The 17,658-nt window shown below is 42.1% G+C and overlaps 1 protein-coding gene across 5 annotated transcripts in view; it reads left to right on the forward strand.

Moving 5' to 3' along the window:
- The window catches only part of LOC131443591 (rho-associated protein kinase 2-like), a 35,942-nt gene extending 18,899 nt beyond the window's left edge, over positions 1-17,043 (forward strand). The window contains exons 14-34 of one of the 5 annotated variants that reach the window (XM_058613335.1): positions 288-379; positions 584-830; positions 2,041-2,147; positions 2,342-2,501; positions 3,756-3,916; positions 4,583-4,767; positions 4,936-5,005; positions 5,095-5,198; positions 5,754-5,940; positions 7,716-7,809; positions 8,080-8,174; positions 8,470-8,661; positions 9,019-9,187; positions 9,442-9,663; positions 10,971-11,038; positions 11,131-11,219; positions 11,886-11,964; positions 12,064-12,331; positions 12,445-12,727; positions 15,128-15,220; positions 16,411-17,043. In XM_058613335.1, coding sequence (XP_058469318.1) covers positions 288-379; positions 584-830; positions 2,041-2,147; positions 2,342-2,501; positions 3,756-3,916; positions 4,583-4,767; positions 4,936-5,005; positions 5,095-5,198; positions 5,754-5,940; positions 7,716-7,809; positions 8,080-8,174; positions 8,470-8,661; positions 9,019-9,187; positions 9,442-9,663; positions 10,971-11,038; positions 11,131-11,219; positions 11,886-11,964; positions 12,064-12,331; positions 12,445-12,727; positions 15,128-15,161 — 2,906 coding nt within the window. In that variant the 3' untranslated portion in view covers positions 15,162-15,220; positions 16,411-17,043. Of the gene's footprint in view, positions 1-287; positions 380-583; positions 831-2,040; positions 2,148-2,341; positions 2,502-3,755; positions 3,917-4,582; positions 4,768-4,935; positions 5,006-5,094; positions 5,199-5,753; positions 5,941-7,715; positions 7,810-8,079; positions 8,175-8,469; positions 8,662-9,018; positions 9,188-9,441; positions 9,664-10,970; positions 11,039-11,130; positions 11,220-11,885; positions 11,965-12,063; positions 12,332-12,444; positions 12,728-15,127; positions 15,221-15,823; positions 15,904-16,410 lie in introns of those variants that run through there. The other 4 variants (XM_058613333.1, XM_058613336.1, XM_058613337.1 and 1 more) reach the window with 4 other exon arrangements.
- The last annotated feature ends 615 nt before the right edge of the window (positions 17,044-17,658 follow it).

Consider the following 17,658-nt stretch of genomic DNA (forward strand, 5'->3'; position numbering starts at 1 on the left):
CTTATATATATAAATTAAGCATAATATTCTAGAAATTGCATTTATTTTTCTCATGAATTATCAGGTTGTTCATCTTTACTTGGACTCGTTGTTTATAGGTTATTATGCTATTATTTTACTGGTCCGGCCTCTGAACTAAATGAGTTTGACACACCTGTGTTAAAGGGTTAAGTGTTAATATACTGTATGTCTACATGCCGTGTTTCTGTGGCTGACTCATGATACTTCAGGGATAGCTGGATGTGCTGTACCAAATGCTGATTTCTTTCTTTTTATTTATATATCAGTGAACAACCTCAGGGACCAGCTAGAAGATCTTAGGAAGAGGAACCAGAATTCCCAGATATCCAGTGAGAAAAACATCCAACTGCAGAAACAGGTGACTGGAAGCTTTTTACGTTGCTTTTGTCTTTCTTATACTAATCTTTATTTCTTAAAGCAGCGCTGTTTCATACCCTTTAATCATTCATATTCAGTTGTTTTCATTATTCTTTTTCCTCTTCCCTCATTAACTGTCTTTAATGTCCCCCACATTTGCATTTGGGGGACAAAAAGAAGAATCATATCTCTTTCTCGTCCGCAGCTCGAGGAGACCAACGCCGTTCTTCAGGCCGAGCAGGAGGCAGCAGCGCGGCTGAAGAGGAGTCAAGAGGAGGTGCAAAAACAGGCGCAGGGTCTGGAGGCGAGCCTCAGGGAGATGCAGGAGAAGTGCGGCCAGTTGGAAAACGGCAAGATGGAGCTGGAGAAGCAGCTGATGGCGCTGCAGGGCGAGCTGGACAAGGAGAGGAGAGACGGCAACGTCAAGACGGAAACTATTACTGACCTGCAGGGTGAGACGCCATCGTCTGTTATGACAACACCATGTTCTTGTGGAGAAGTTGTTCGAAGGAGGAAAAAACACTGTGGTGCATTATTTTACTCACATTATTTTTATAACTTTTCAGCACTCTGTTACAGCCACAGTGGGCCACGCAATAAGAATATTAGATCTAAAGCCACAGTTGTCACCAAAAAATAAAACATGAAGTAAGTTGAAGTAAAAAAAAGTCCATTCTCTTTCTGAGTGTGACCCTCGAGGTAATAATGACAGATTGATCGTTGAGCATTATTTGGAGCAGGTCAATTTACAGCAGCACGTTAAACATTATGATGTGTTTTATGTGTTTTGGGATAATGGGGCTCCCAAGTCCTTGGCCCCATTATTTTGTGGGTTGGAGCCAGAAAGAGTTTGGGAAACTTTTGCCACGAGTTAAGTTCTATTATTTCTACACATTTTGTACATATACGTCTAAAATGAATACGTGGTTTTGTACACATGGCCTGTTGCTCCTGATGGCTGTGTGAATGGGTGAGTGGCAAAACTGTAGTGTAAAGCAGCTTCCAGTGGTCGTCCAGACTAGAATGGGTAAATAATAATAACCTTTATTTTGAATCCTAATTCAAGTGTTAACAGGTTAGAGTTTGCCAGTGGGAAAGATTAATTCACTGCAGTGGCTGCAGATAATAAAACCAGCTCACAGTCACTGCAGTAAACATCTCCTCCGAAGCAGAAAAAAAAACGGCATTACACAACTCGGAGCTCGAGGCCGGACAGGGTATTAGATGTGAATCAGTTTCTTTGGACCAGGCCCCGGGAAATATCTGATCATAGGTGGAAACATCTGTTCAAACGGCGGAGAGAGCGAGAGGCTATAAAAGCCAAAGGTGGAGCGGAGCCAGCGATGGTGAGTCGCTGTTAAAGGAAACTTTAACGTGCTCAGTTGAGGTCAGAGGGGACGCGTCGGAACAACGACGCTGCCTGTTTGCTGCGATGCCTCGTGTGTGTGTGTGCGCGTGTGTTTTTCTCTCCACATGGGTGGAGCCACTCAAAGGGAAAATAAACATGTAGTGAAATGTTTTCATGCATTTGCGGCAGCAGCTCTGTGTGAAGTCACACATTAGAGAATGTCTCTGAAGCTTCGTTCAGGTGCATTTTCATCACATTTTCTTTCTATTTTTGTCTCCTACCCTTGACTTGTCTCCTTAATTCCGTGTTCCTAGGACGTATCTCTGGTCTGGAAGAAGACATGAAAGAGCTGAAGTCGTCCATATCCCGGGTTAAGTCTGACAAGAAGCAGCTACAAGAGAAACTCAACGACCTCGACAAGGTTGGTTGTCACCTCTAATCCGTAATTTCCAGTTGTGAAGTGAGAGTTGGCTCGCCGCGTGTTCTCCCTTGAAAAAAACTTGACATTTCGAGCTTGCATGTTGTGCATTTTCCTCTCACCACTGCCATATAGTAAGTTCTGTGAATATAAATGAGGGAACGGCCTCCCGAAACCTAATATATCCAACTCTGTAGGAAAAGAGCAACCAAGAGATCGACCTGACGTTCAAGATGAAGTCACTGCAGCAGACTCTGGAGCAGGAGGAGACCGAGCACAAAACCACCAAAGCCAAGCTCACTGATAAGAACAAGACCTACGAGTCCATTGAGGAGGCAAAGTCTGAGGCTTTAAAAGGTGAGTGAGCAACAGGAGAGGGTGTGTGGACATGGCGGAAGAGTGAATTAAAGCATCAGTAAATGTTTGGTTGTTTGGAAGAGCTAAACAGTTCCAGGTTATGTTTCAGTATGAAACGTAAGGGATACGTCACTAACGTCCTACTCCCATTGGCCCTCTTATCGAAGCTCTACCACGAAAGCATTGGAAGTTGTTTTCTGTCGTGGAAAAAGAGGATTTTTATGTGACTCGCTCACTAATGTCTGGCTGGCGCCTCTGCTTTAGTGGCGTGTGCCTCTAACTGGAACACAGTCAGGGAGCGCGCAGGTAGGCAGGTCAGTTAGTGGAGGATTTTTAACAAAAAACAACCCTAGCTTTAACTAAATTTACTAAAAAAAGACTCAAAATGACCTCACCTCACACAAATGCTGGCTTTCATTGAGGATGGGTGTGGTCAGAGCAGGTTCACAGGAAGTAGGGAGGTTTGGAAGTAATTCATTGGCTACCCACTTGGCCCAACATTCACTTTAACCCTGAACCGGGCAATTTGGTAACTTCCGCAGACATCATGGATCCATGGAGATGATTTTCACAAATTGATGAAGTCAGTCAGGTGTGTTGGAGGAGGGAAACATCTAAAACATGGAGGACAGGGGTCCCCGAGGACCAGGATTGGGAAAAGACTGTTCTAAACTCTTCTAAAATAATGTTCCTTTCACTTAATTTGTGTTTTCCGTTGTACTGTATATTCATATATATATATATATATATATACATATATATATATATACACACAGACGGGAACAATATATGGAACCGTCCATGGTACTTTTTGAAAAAAGTAACAAAAGGAGAAAAGTTCTTTTTATATCTTCCAGTAACACTCTAGGGTTGAACTTTTAAATTTCCAAGTATTTCAATAAGTGAGAGGGGTTAAATCATGCATCACTGTCTCAAGTTCAGTCATTCTCATCCACTCTGAGACATATTGTAGCAGGAAACACACCAGCCAGTCAGGAAGTCTCTTGATAATATACTAATAGCGAGTACTGCTTGAGCAGTTTTTAACCCACTGTGAGTAGTACTTTTTTTCTTTGATTAAAATGTCAAACCGTGACAATAAACAAAAGGGAGAAGGAAGTTTTATCCGTCATGAATGAAAAAAGTTGACGGTCCCATCGATGGATCGCACCTTGGACAGCGGGGCCTTTTGTAAGGGAGTTGACAGAGAAGCTATAACAGACTGGCCTCTCCTGTCGATTTTCTTTGGTCCAGAGGTGGAGTCCACGCTGCAGGAGGAGCGCAGCGCGAAGCTGCAGGTGGAGAGCAGACTGCTGGAGCTGGAGAAGGATTACTCGCTGCTGGACTGCGACTACAAGCAGGTGCAGCACAAGCTGGACGCTCTGCAGGCGCAGAAGGAGAAACTGTCTGAGGAGGTGTGTCCGTCTTAATTTTAGCTGTCACTGTGAATCGTTTTCGAATCTGTGTGTGGGATAATTCTGTCGGTGACCAAAAAAAAAAAATTACAGTTGTGTGTTCACAGGAAGTATTTATTTATTATTTATTTATTTATTTCGGTCATGACATTTAGATCACTCATCACACAGCAGTGCAGTTCACACAATATACATAATCGAAAGGGAAAGCGGGAGAAGCAAAGCTTATCTAGTCCCACCCCCATTATCGTCATACATTTCATTTCATCATTTTTTTTTTTTTTTTTTTTCTTATGACATTTTGACAAAGAAAACATGTTTCAGCATCCGGTAGCACTCAGAGATATAGTCTAGCTCTAGACATAGACGTAGATCTTTACACCCTGGCCAACATTCACTTTAAATCCTGCACCGCTGCATCTTGATTTTAGTCGTTCTTCATTTTAAGACATATTTTAGTCTTAGGCACCTGTAAAGTCTCTTGATAATACACTTAATAACAAGCACTGCTTGACCATTTTTAATTAAACAATGTCAATAATTTGGTCGTACAGAGGGTGATCAAAGGTTTCTAGCTTATATTTATAAAAATAACGTCTGTGTTCAGAGAGCTTTTAATGCAAATTTATAGGTCGTGTGTAGAGTAAACACTTCTCCTCTGTGCAGGTGAAGAACCTGAGTTTACGGCTGGAGCAGGAGATTCACAAGCGCAGCCTGAGCCAGAGCGAGCTGAAGATGCAGAACCAGCAGGTGTTGGTGCTCCGCTCCTCCGAGAAGCAGCTCAAACAGGAGGTCAACCATCTGCTGGACATGAAGCAGATCCTGGAGAAACAGAACCAGGAGCAACGCAGGTCAGACACACACACACACGCACATGCACAGCAGTTTTTTTTTGTAAAAACCAACGGCGGGTTTTTGTGCTGAATCATATTTATTATGTTTGATTTCTGCAAAGTGCTTTGGCTCGGGCTGTGCGCCGGCTCAGAGCTGTGACTGACAGGTTTCTGGCGCCGTTTCAGGGAGAAGCAGGAGGCTGACAGCCAGCTGAAGGAACTAAAGGACCAATTGGAAGCAGAGCAATATTTCACAGTAATTTTTTTTTTTTTTTTTCAAGAATCATGTCATGCAGCATAAAATTAGATATTTAACCAAGTGAACGTGTTTCCCCCTCTGTCAAGACTCTGTACAAGACCCAGATACGAGAGCTGAAGGAGGAGTGCGATGAGAGGAATAAGATGTTCAAACAGGCACAGCAGCGACTGGCACAGTATGAGGAGGAGAGGTAATTGCGGTTATTAGTTTGCATTCACTTCCGTCTCAGTCCACTCTGGAAAACCACTTGAGTAGTGTGGAAGTCATAAAAGCAAGGCAACACGATTCAATCCAGCATATACAGCCGACAAACTGAGGAATCCTGCAGGATTATAACGCTGACAGCTCACATAATATGCTACGCTTTGTTCGAGTTAAATGTCAGTGACGGAGAGGAACAACGAAGCAAGTCCTTGTTTTATCAGCACTTGAAACAGGCGTCCCAGATCAATGCTGTTTGGCCTCTGTGGATTCCTCCCACTGCCAAAACGCAGAATATGACCTTTCGCTGCACAAGAGAAGTTTAAGCAGATTAGCATCGTTCCCAGATTGGCGTGGACAAGCGGCCCAGTGATGCTCGCTCACTCCCCACTTTGCTGTAATGGCATTCAGTCACAAAACAAGCTCATAAAATGGTGATGTATGTCCACAGTGTATGGGGGGTCAGTTTCTGATTGGCATTAGGGTCTGATTTCCACCCCCAGTTTAATGAGCTGATAAAACCACCGTCCTTTCCTCCCCGCAGGGATTCCATGACGACACAGCTGGAGGCCAGTTTGACCAAGGCTGACTCCGAGCAGCTGGCTCGCTCCATCGCCGAGGAGCAATACTCTGACCTGGAGAAGGAGAAAATCATGAAGGAGCTGGAGATCAAAGACATGATGGCACGACACAAGCAGGAGCTCGCCGACAAGGAGGCCACCATCAGCTCGGTGAGTCCCATGAACCATGTGTCCTGGCCACGTGATGGTACTCTCCAAATAATTCAGTGTTTCTTACTCAAAGGTTCTTTGGCTCCTCAAGGCCAAACAGCTTCAAGTTTCCTTAAATCCTAAAATATTATTATCAGGAGACGTCACTCCCCAATCACACCATATCTGAAGCACAACTTTCTTTTTTTGTTTAGTTTACTCATAAGTGGAACCATCGTTTACCGAAAGGAAATGTTAAAACTAAAACTACCCTAAACCCTCAAACTAGCGATTAAGAACAATGAATGAATGAATGAATATCTTTATTTCGGTTACATTCATATAAAAAGTAAACAAAGTGAAATCATTTAACACAATAATGCCAATAACAGAAAAAAGGAATAGGCTGAAGCACGTGGCTTATTTTTTGCCTTATATCCTCTACAGCACAAGGAAAAACTTTCACTGTGAGCTGTAATTATTTTACATTTCAAACTTTTTTTTGAAGCCCAAAAGAGTTTTACACAGTTTTATTTCATCATCGAGTTTGTTCCTTAACTTTTACCCCAAAACTGACACACACGCCTGTGTTTGATATTTGTTCTCACTGTGCTAGTGACTTACAAATGAACCTGTCTTTACAACCAGTGGAATCACCCCCTCACGTTCTGGATCTGGTGACTGTGTCGTGGTGCAAAATTTAGTTGAAAAAAAACACGTGCTTTAATCTTCATTTCCGTTCACTGCCGCTAAGTGAATTTTGGGTAGTAATCCACTGAGATTAACAGTAGATGGTACAAACATTTAGATCGCAGGGTTCTCACCAGGATTTTTTCATAGCATAGGGGAGGACTTAGAGTATTGTAGGGGTGGTCCCGGGGGGGGGGGGATTTAGAAATTTAAAACCCTCTGAAACACTTTTTCCTTCATTTCAAGGGCCAGATTTAGTAACGCTATTATTACGACGGTACCGATTCAAAAAGGAAAAAAAACAACAGAAAAGCCACCCTACGCCGGTTGAAACAGCGTAGGGGCCGAAAACACAGCGTAGGGGCCCCCTATGCTAAACTGCACTGGCGAGAACCCTGGATCATCAGAGAAGAATAAAAAGGCACAACTTGATGACTGAAATAAAGTGGCAAGCGAGATCAAAAAGCGTGAATCATTGCTGATTTATTGTTATTATTATTATTGTAGTCATATTTGCTACTTACACTCAGTAAAGGAATGTAAAAGACGGGTTTTTTTGTTAAACAACTTTTCCACTTCGCCTTGAGTGTAAATCTACAGTGTAAATACAGAGAGAGGCTGAGGAAAACCAACCATATCATTATTTTTTTTAGCATCTGCTGACTTGTATGTGCATTTTTTCTTCTTTTCTTAATGTTGTTGACAATTTATTGCTGCTTACAGTCAGTGAGTGTAAAAAGTCTAGAATACAAGAAGCCACTCGGTCAAAAAGCTCCACAGGGAACTTTTCTAACGGTTGATTATCCAGTAGTTTACTGTCACCGGCTCAAGGCCCACATATAAATATCAACCTGTTAAAAAGTGAGTTGTTTTGGGGTTGTGTTTCTTTCTTTTATGACAGGCGATATCAAGTTACACCCGATTAAATTCAAGCTGCAGGTTTCGTGTTGAACTCTGACCAGGCAAGAACAAAACTGGTGACAGAATTGGGGACCGACTCTCTCTGTATCTGCCACAGAAATAAAAAAAGTCGACTTGTTTGCTGTTGTTTGCACCAAATGAGGCTCACCTCTCTCTCCCTGTCGTACCCCCCCCCCCCCCCACAGCTGGAAGAGTCCAACCGCACTCTGACAGTGGACGTCGCCAACCTGGCCGGCGAGAAAGAGGAGCTCAACAACCAGCTTAAAGAAATGCAGCAGCGTGAGTGTCACTGTGTGTTAATGAGCACAGCAGAAGGCAGATTTTTTTTTTCAAACAGAAATGACATTTCATTAGGCACAGGAAGATGTGTTGAAAAGCTGTCTCACATCTACATGATTCATCGGGAGAAGGCTGTTAACAAAAAAAAAGAGAGAGAGAGAGATCAGTGTCTATAAATTGGTGCCATGAGTGATGCATTACATCAGTAAAACTCACATTAGGGTAAAAGTGTACGAGTCAATTTCCATTTCCTGCCACTTTTTTTTACAGAACTCCAGAACGCCAGAGAGGAGGAGAAGCACATGAACTCCCTGAAACTGTCGTACGAAAAGCAGCTGCAGAATGAAAGGACACTGAAGATTCAGGTGTGTGTCTGGGCGCCTACACAGGTCTAAAATAGCCTGGAATATATATATGTATATATATATATATATATATAGTTTTTCACATACATACACAGACAACTGTTGTTACATCATTTCTTGTTAAGAATGATTTTCAGCTTCTGTTAGAACTCTGGGCTCAAAGAATAAAAATCCACCCTGCAGCATCACTGACATTTGCTGCTGCAGGGTTCCCCCCCTTTGTGCACACTTTTATATTCATCATTAAAAAAAAAAGGGTCTTTGTAAAGCGTCAATGTCGCTGTCTCGCGCTCAGGCTATCAACAAGCTGGCGGAGGTGATGAACCGGAGGAGGGAGACGGTGCGCGGAGGCCACCGCAGCATGGACACCGAGGTGCACAGGAAGGAGAAGGAGAACAGGAAGCTGCAGCTGGAGCTGAGAGCCGAGAAGGAGAAACTCAACAGCACCATTATTAAATACCAGAAAGAGATGACGGAGATGCAGGCGGTCAGTACGCCCACACACTGTTGGGAAAAAAACCAAGAAAAAAAACACACATTTGAATACAAATATACAGCATGTGTTTCTGCTTTGTTAGCATTCATTATTTATTAAAATACACATTATGTAGCAACGTGCAGATAGAAGGACGAAAAATGATGATGCATAATGCTGTGTTCAATGTAAAGATGCAGTGACCTCATGATCACTTACATGCTGTCCTATCTAGATAAAGCTTATAAAATTTCAGGGTGTTCTGAACCACGTTACTAATCAACATAATTGGGTTCTTAATGAAAGTCCTTCTATGTAAGACTTTATGCATAACATGAGTTAAAAGGCCGTTTCGTGTCCGTCCCTCAGTGCATAGCAGAAGAGAGCCAGGGGCGTTTGGAGCTTCAGATGGCGCTGGACAGCAAAGACAGCGACATCGAGCAGCTCCGGTGTCAAATCACGTCCCTCAGTGTCCACTCCATGGACTCCACCAGCATCAGCAGTGGCAACGACCTGGACATGGGTGACGGATACCCAGGTAGGCGCTCTCGCAAAATCTCACCCCGGTCGCGGCACTGATCCGACACCGACGTTTGAACGCCAAGTTTTCTAAACGCGTACACTTCTGCATGCAGACGTCCTCTTCCTGCTGTCTTCCTGAATTCCTCCTGTTTCCTTTGTTTTCAGTTCAAGTCTCTTTGTCTTCCAGGCTGATAGTGTTTGACCTTTTTTTTTTTCCCCTCTTCCTTTCCCCTCCTTCTTCCTTCTCCTACTTCCCTCTACGTGGCACAGTGCGCATTACTCACTCTCACACTTCAGAGTCAATGTCCTTCACCTACCAGCGCACGCACAAATCTGTCTGCATCGACACGCGCCCTAACCTTCACTCGGCTCGTCCTCTCTTTGACTCCGACTCTGAGGATGAAGACGAGTATGACAGGCACTTGGAGCAGGGCCAACGTCCACTGGCCCTCACCTACGAGCAGGCTCCCGAGCCTGAACCTGAACCTGCAGGTGATCCTGCATGAGCTCAAAACCATTAAAACTGCACTTGACCCTAACAACAGAAGCTCTAAAAACCGTTTAGCAGCTGACTCCCAAAGTAACGCAGACTCCTTACATCTGTTGTTTGTCGTTTTTGGAAAGTAGAGAGTATATTTGTTATTTTTGTGGTCTTTATTCGAAATCTGACTTGCGTATTTTTAGAACAGTTACAGCTATATTAAACTTCCTGTTAAGGCTGAAAAATTCTAACTGCAATTTGCAATAATGCATTTTGGAAAATGTTCAGTAGTTCTTTGTTCATTATAAATTACATATAATTAAACATATACACTTCATATCTATAACATCGCATTCTTACGGAAGAGTATTGTAAAAAGAAAATGCAAAGAAAGAAAAAAATGAATAAAATAGCATGAATACCGACTTTGATCTCAGAATTCCGACTTTGATCTCAGAATTCCAACTTTAATCTCAGAATACTGACTTTAATCTCAGAATTCTCTTTTTCTTTCATCTCGGAATTCTGACTTTTTCTTTAATTTCAGATTTCTGACTTTTTCTTTAATCTCAGATTTCTGATTTTTTTAATCTCAGAATTCTGTCTTTCTCTTAAATCTCAGAATTCATGCTGTTTCATTTTTTTTCCCTTTCAATTTTTCTTTTTTATATGTGACCCTAATACTCTTCCGTACATTCCTGCACTGTAGTAGATAATATTTCAAATTTGTGTCATTTGGAAATCATATATGTCAGAAAGCTCATTTTATCTGTTTCATATTGACTTTTGTTGAAAAATGCTCTGGAGTCATGGGACGCCTTGTTGGGAACCCACGCGTTGGACACATTCATCCGTCCCTTGAATTATTTTAATATTCTCATCTGCTCTGTGTTTTGGACGCTGTGAAGCTGCAGTTAATCCCTCTGCCGTGTTGACTCTGTCTCTGCTGCGCTTTAATCCTTTTCTGTGTTCACTGGACACGAGAACGCTCACAGCATGGTGCCGATGCTTTTTCTTTTTGAAAATGTATTCTGCTGTAAAAGATTTCATACAGAGTGAAGGGCTTTGTGTGGATTATTCTTCTTTTTTTTTTTACTTGTTCACTCTTATTTGCTGAGATGATTTTTCAGAACCCTTTTCTAGTCCATTAGTGTTGCAAACACAAAGAACAGAGCGTCTTTTGCTTTTTAACGAGGGGGATCATTTATGTTCTGAGTGATGAAAATGAAATGTCAAGATTTTTTCCCACATGATTAAAAGCTGTTTTCTCGTCTTTGTGTTGACATCTTCCTGTTTTCTTTTTCCCCTCGCAAACTAGACTCCAGGCTGGAGGGCTGGATTTCACTTCCTACCAAGCACACAAAGCGTTTCGGCTGGGACAGAAAAGTAATTTTTGTTTGTTTTTCTTTGTAACTTCCACTGCTAATGAGTCATTTTCCCCTTCTGACTGTTGTTTTTGTTTTGTTTGTCTTTCACAGTTTGTAGTAGTGAGCAGTAAAAAGATCCTCTTCTATAACAGTGAGCAGGACCGAGAGCTGGCCAATCCTTTTATGACCCTGGACATTGAGTGAGTCATTTCAAAACACATAATAATGATGATACAGTAGTTACAGAGCGGTTGGAAAAACACATTTCCATATAATAGTCACAGGGTGAAAAAAAACCTTGAAAAGTCTGGATTTTTGTGTGAAAGTCTTGAAAAAAAAGCATTTTAATATACGTTTGAATGAAGAAAAGCAAATAAAAACTTCATGTGATTTCGCTACTAGGTTAGAAGTCAGTAAAACTATAATTTACCGTCATTCATTCGTGCTTTTATTGAAATTAACTTTACTACGAAACACAACTGGTACAGTCTCAACAAGAAAATAGGGCAATGCGGGTATTAAACTACATAAAGTCAACGTCTTGGAGAAAAGTCTGGAAATTTTAATTTGGGCAAAGAGCAAGCACGAGTCAGTAAATTGTAAATTATCGCTGACATATTCATAATCTTTTTGTACACAATTTAGAAAAAAAACGCAGTAAAGACAAATGAAACAAAACTAGAGTTTGGTAAAGAAGGAGAAATGGAATGAATCAAAATTGGAGTCGGCAAAGAAATGCTGTTACTGATTTTATCAGGCTGCTTAAAGTCATTCTCTGCAGTTACAACATCTTAAAACCGTCTGTACCTGTCGCACTGATTACACTCGCTGACCTGCGTCCTCCTCCATCTCTCCTCCTCCCACAGTAAGCTTTTCCACGCCCGGCCTGTCACTCAGACGGATGTTTACCGTGCAGAAGCCAAAGAAATACCAAGAATATTCCAGGTAAATTCTTTTTTATATATACATATATATATATATATATATATCATGAATAAAACGATCAAAGCAAAATAATAAAACGCCCATGTCCGTTCTCTGCAGATTTTGTACGCCAACGAAGGTGAGAGCAAGCGGGATGTGGACGTCGTCGTGGAGCCCACGCCGTTCGGCGACCGCCCGTCCTACTTCAGCCACAAGGGCCACGAGTTCATCCCAACTCTCTACCACTTCCCCTCGAGCTGCGAGGCGTGCACTCGGCCGCTGTGGAACGTGTTCAAACCCCCGCCGGCCCTCGAGTGCCGCCGCTGCCACACCAAGTGCCACAAAGACCACCTGGACCGAAAGGAGGAAGTGATCGTGCCCTGCAAGGGTCAGTGTCCTCGGACTGGTCTTCCAGATGCAGCGTTTTATTACACTTTACACTTTTTATGTGTCTGTCCTTTAGATCATTGTACAATAAAGTTTGTTTTCCTCCTCCGACAGTGAACTACGACATGTCCACCGCCAAAGAGCTGCTCCTGCTGGCCAACTCTCAGGCGGAGCAGCAGCGCTGGGTCAGTCACCTGCTCAAGCGCATCCCGAGAAAGCAGCAGACGATGAGTCCTCCCTCTGCCGCGCAAAACAACCTGCCTGACGCCACCTCGCGGTCCTCGCCGCGGATTTCTCCGCGCGGGTCACCTAGGGGTTCGCCCCGCATGTCGGCGCACCGCGGAGCCGTCAAGATCCAGCCCAGCAGCAGACAGCAGTCGTCGTCAGGGAAGACCAGGTAACAAAGCAGCCCACACTCTTAACGGCAAACTACTAGTGACAGGGCTTGTTATTTTCAAGGTTATTTCTTTCAAAACCACTATATATTGTCTATATTTGTTATTTTAGTGTATTAATAAAGCATTATCAAATAAAGCCTGTTAGGAAAATGGTATCAAATGCTGAATATTTGATTCAATTTGGTGATATATCACCGTCCTTCCTCGTGCAATACGATAATCGATACGCCAGGGCAAATATTGATGTTTTATTTAACAAATTAACGCTGGATGTCACTACTTCATGTCTCCTCTGCTCAAATGAATGAGGGAAACTTGGGTAGAAGTTACCTGGCTGAGTTTACAGCGGGATAATGGCGGAGAAAGCTACGTTAAGAGATGCTCCATCGTCCACGTTCAACACATAGACTTTATGCGCTTTTAACTTTTCACAGTTTTCTGTTTTCTTCCAATATCGTGATGTATCGCTATATGATTGTCTTGTAATATATTGATTATCACATCTCGTATCAAGATATTATTGATATCGTGAGGTACCCTGTGTAGTTCATTTATCCTTTGGGCCTTTTTTGTCCACTTATACATTTGTAATTTAATTTAATAGTTTCTGATCTGGTACAAAAGGCTGGGGGAGAAAACATGATTTAAAAAGAAAATGCCTTTTGCTATTGACATTTTTAACAAAACCAAAAAGGAACTCTATTATAAGTATCAACAGTTCAGTTGTGCGTTCTACTTTCAGCATTTCATTGAGTGGATGCATTTTCTGTCACCGTCACATGACAAACTGTGGTGATCAGCGGCCACAAATAACTTTGGGTCAAGTACAAAAAAAGTCTGACCTAATATTGAACCACATTCATGATGTCGTATTTGCATTCTATCTAGTGTCTGCCCGTTTGGGTCCTCTTATCTTTTTTCTGCTCATCAGCTCTATCAGACATGACAGGGACTTTGAACTGTGTTGATCATGTGCCTAACTGTGGGTAATGTCCAAGTACACACAGCCACAGCTGTCCTCTAAGGAAAATGACCTGATGTCATTTGATTTGTCGCTGTGCGCCTTTTTTTGTGGGAGCAGTGGTGGAGAAAACTGTTATTGCCAATTCATCTCGACAGAGCTAACTGTCAGCAAACTCAGCCAGAACTCTGCTGAACAATGGTGTCACTCATTTTGTGCACAGACCAAACCAAAGCTGCGTTCAGATTACCAGGCTGTGGTGACTCATGTCCGACGTTGCGGTGCCGTTTTTGGACACAGTGATATGATCGTAAATGCTTATTTTCAAATCACATCTGTGTCACTTGAACATGTGGCCGTGAGACGCGAGTGACAAACATCCAAATCAGAATCCGTGTGACAATTTTTTAACAAGTTTATACACAATTCACTGCAATAGCTCGTGTTTTCCTCACGGGTGATGAATGAAGGTACATTTCATCTGATTTGACCTACTTTATGTCCCGCTTCGATGACCTTTTAGAGAGGACGGCTGCGTTTACAATCTGATCCGATCCAAAAAAAATCCTATGTTTGCAAGCTTCACTGTAAAAATCTGCAAATCATTCAGCAAAAACCTTTCAGCTGAGTCACGTTTTGGCTGTTTATTTCCGCTTTTGTGGGAGAATAATATTAGTCACGCAGTTGGACAGTTATGTCTTTGAAATGACTCAGCGCAAATGTGTTGTTGACAGCTTCATAGTTCATTATGATGTTCTAAAATGACTGTATTGTGTTAAGCATCGTCCCATCCATATCCACATGCAAGACACTAGTAATTATTAATGTAAACCATCGAATCTGATCTGTAAAGAATCCGATTTGAATCACGTTTGAATGATGTGGCTGCTAATCTGGTATAATCTTAATGTGGCTGATTCCCTATGTGGTGAAATGTGGCTTAAACGTGCAGCTGACCCTCAATATCTTGTTCTGAACATTTGCCTCAGCTGTGTGTGAGTCTGTATGTAAGTCTGTGTGTGTGAGTCTGTATGTAAGTCTGTGTGAGTCTTGTGTGTGTGTGTGTGTCTGTATGTAAGTCTGTGTGTGTGAGTCTGTATGTAAGTCTGTGTGAGTCTTGTGTGTGTGTGTGAGTCTGTATGTAAGTCTGTGTGTGTGAGTCTGTATGTAAGTCTGTGTGTGTGAGTCTGTATGTAAGCCTGTGTGTGTGAGTCTGTATGTAAGTCTGTGTGTGTGAGTCTGTATGTAAGCCTGTGTGAGTCTGTGCAGCATTAACGCTGTAAAGTGGCTCCTCATGCAGCATCAGTTGTCGCCCCGTTGATTAGAATACAGCACTAATCACCATCGGCGTGAGTGTTACTTACAGATTGTGTAACTGTGACACTCGCCTGTCAGACTCTTCTCTCTCTCAGCCACACACTCACTCTCATCCCCTCAGCTCTGGCCCCATGCTCCGCATCATCCTCCACTGACTCCTGACCTTTCCACTTCTGACCCCCACCTTTCCTAACATCTCTCATGCTGGGAGACTGTAAGTAGTAGAGCTTTGTGTGTGTGTGTGTGTGTGTGTGCGCGCGCCTCTCCGCCTGCTGTAACACTGTTGTTTTTGTGCCTGTTAAACCTCATTTCTAACAAGCGACATTTATACCACATTCAGACCTGGTATTAACATCACAGGAACCACAGTCAGACGTAGATTAAGCATGCGACCACAATTCGTCCTTTAGAACACTATAATTAGAAGTATTGCACAGGAAATTACGACTGTTATTTCATGTCACAGCAGCTAAAGTAGAGCTTTGATTTTTTTCTTTTTTTTCTCTTTTGCTGTTACACACACACACATACAGGCATATGTGGTTTCTGAGGTCACTGTGTTTTTTCAGTGGTTTATGGGGTCACTTATTTTACACACACACACACACACACCTGTACTGTACACAATGCAGCTCAATGTCCACATGAGATCAGATCACTCAGGACGGATGTTAATACCCGGGTCTGAACACAGGCCTTATTAGTCCCTCATGAAACTACTCACAGCTCTGCACTGCCCCCTGGTGAATGTGGTCAGAATTACCCCTCCCCTCTTGAAGGCCCCCTGACGTCTTGGTGACCTTCGTTACTGTTACAGATTGCTTGAGTTTGGCCTGAACGATTGGAGTTGGTCGCTGGACGACGTCGAGAATGACGACGACGATTTGTTCTTCTGAAGTAATGAAAGATGTGCGGGGGGGGGGGGGGGGGGGGGGTTGACAGCGGGTAACCGCACCTCGGCATGGATCCTGTGTGCGTGTGTGTTTGTGTTTGTATGTTTGCAGTTTGCAGTTTTCAGTTGTTTTTTAGAAGATGAAACCAGAAGCATGTTGTTTTTCTCTGTGGTTTCTAAAAGTTGCAGCCCGGGTGTTTTTTTTGTTTCTCGATGTTGCCAGAATAAGGTTGATGTTTTACCAACATGTGCCGTCTCCACTTTATTCAAGAATAAATCTTGTTGTGGATGTTTGTGAAAAAAAAAACTATATTTTTTTACAAAAAAACAGACTGAGATTATTGCCTGACTGTGCTTTTTTGTTGTTGTACTCATCGTGTGCATCGTGTGGAAATCTTCCTTCTGTGTGGATTTTGTGTGTGTGTGCGTGGGCGAGACTTTCAAGTCTTGTTGTTATTGTTGTAACATCCCAGATTTTCATTTCTCTTTCTCTCTCTCTCTCTTTTTCACAGTTAACCCTGGCTGATGAAAGACTGACTGAAAGACTGAAAATAAATATATAATAAGCAAATAATGAGTCTACGTCGCTAACGGTGGACACAAACTGGCTGTCGTCATGAGAACTGGGAAACTGATTTTTTTTTGTCACTTTGTTACCAGGAGGAAAAAATGGAACATAATCTCATCACAGTGAAAGATAAAAAAAACATGATAAAAAAAAGAGAACTCGTCTGAATGCTTGGTGATTGAAAAAAAAAAAGCCTTATTTTATCATAATTACGGCAAGTTAGTTCTATCGGATGCAGTGAGTCACTTTGTGAAGTGTGATCAGGCGTGTTTGTGTGTGTGTGGACATATGTACATATTAACAGGTCTGTCTGTGTTTTATACACAGAAACTGTGTAGCTCATAGTATATTATGATTGTTTTATTTTTATGGATGGAAACTCCGCAGCACATTTTTACAGCCTGTAAACGGATGGAAGATTTTACATCATGCTGATTTCTTTTTTTTGAACATATCTAATTACACATGATAGATCCTAACAAGACATGGCAAAATAATGTGAATTAAACAGAAATAATTGTGTTGTTTTTTTCTTTACGTCCATGACAAATTCAAATAAAATCTGTGACCCATGGTATGATTAATTCACGTTTTCATTTATGCTAAAAAATCCAATTAAAGGTAAATTTGTAATTTCAAAGTTTTGCATTATATCTTGCTATATTCTTATTTCAGGAGATTTGGACTATATTCGGACATAGTGTGTGTGTCTGTATCTCAGTGTAGTGCATGTGGAGTGGAGTGGGCATGAGTGAAATAAATGTTTCAGAACAGCCTAAAGCTAACTGGCACTCATCATACATAATGCACGATGGTTCATCATGTTGCCCATCTGTTTAAAATCTGCTAATCCATTTTCTTCCATCTACTGTACTGTAGACCACGGTGACCTCAGGTTTCACACTTCACGCCGTCTCCTGCCGCACCTCCTCGTCACTGTGCATGCTAAGTGATTCTTTTCTATGCCTACGTAGTCTTTTAGAATGTACATTTTATCCAGAATTGTCAGGTAGTTTAGTAGTTTTTTAGTAGTTTAGTTTAGTCATTTTCCGTAATAGAAAGTATGTAAAAAAGGATTTAAATTAACATTTGTTACAGAGATTTTTGATTATCAGGGGACACGACCAATGATGGAACCGCTGGAGTCAGTGATGGGTTCAAAGACGGCTCAGGTCCGAGGAGAACTGAGACA

This window comes from Solea solea, chromosome 17 (assembly GCF_958295425.1).
Source record: "Solea solea chromosome 17, fSolSol10.1, whole genome shotgun sequence".
NCBI classification, from domain to species: Eukaryota; Metazoa; Chordata; class Actinopteri; order Pleuronectiformes; family Soleidae; genus Solea; species Solea solea.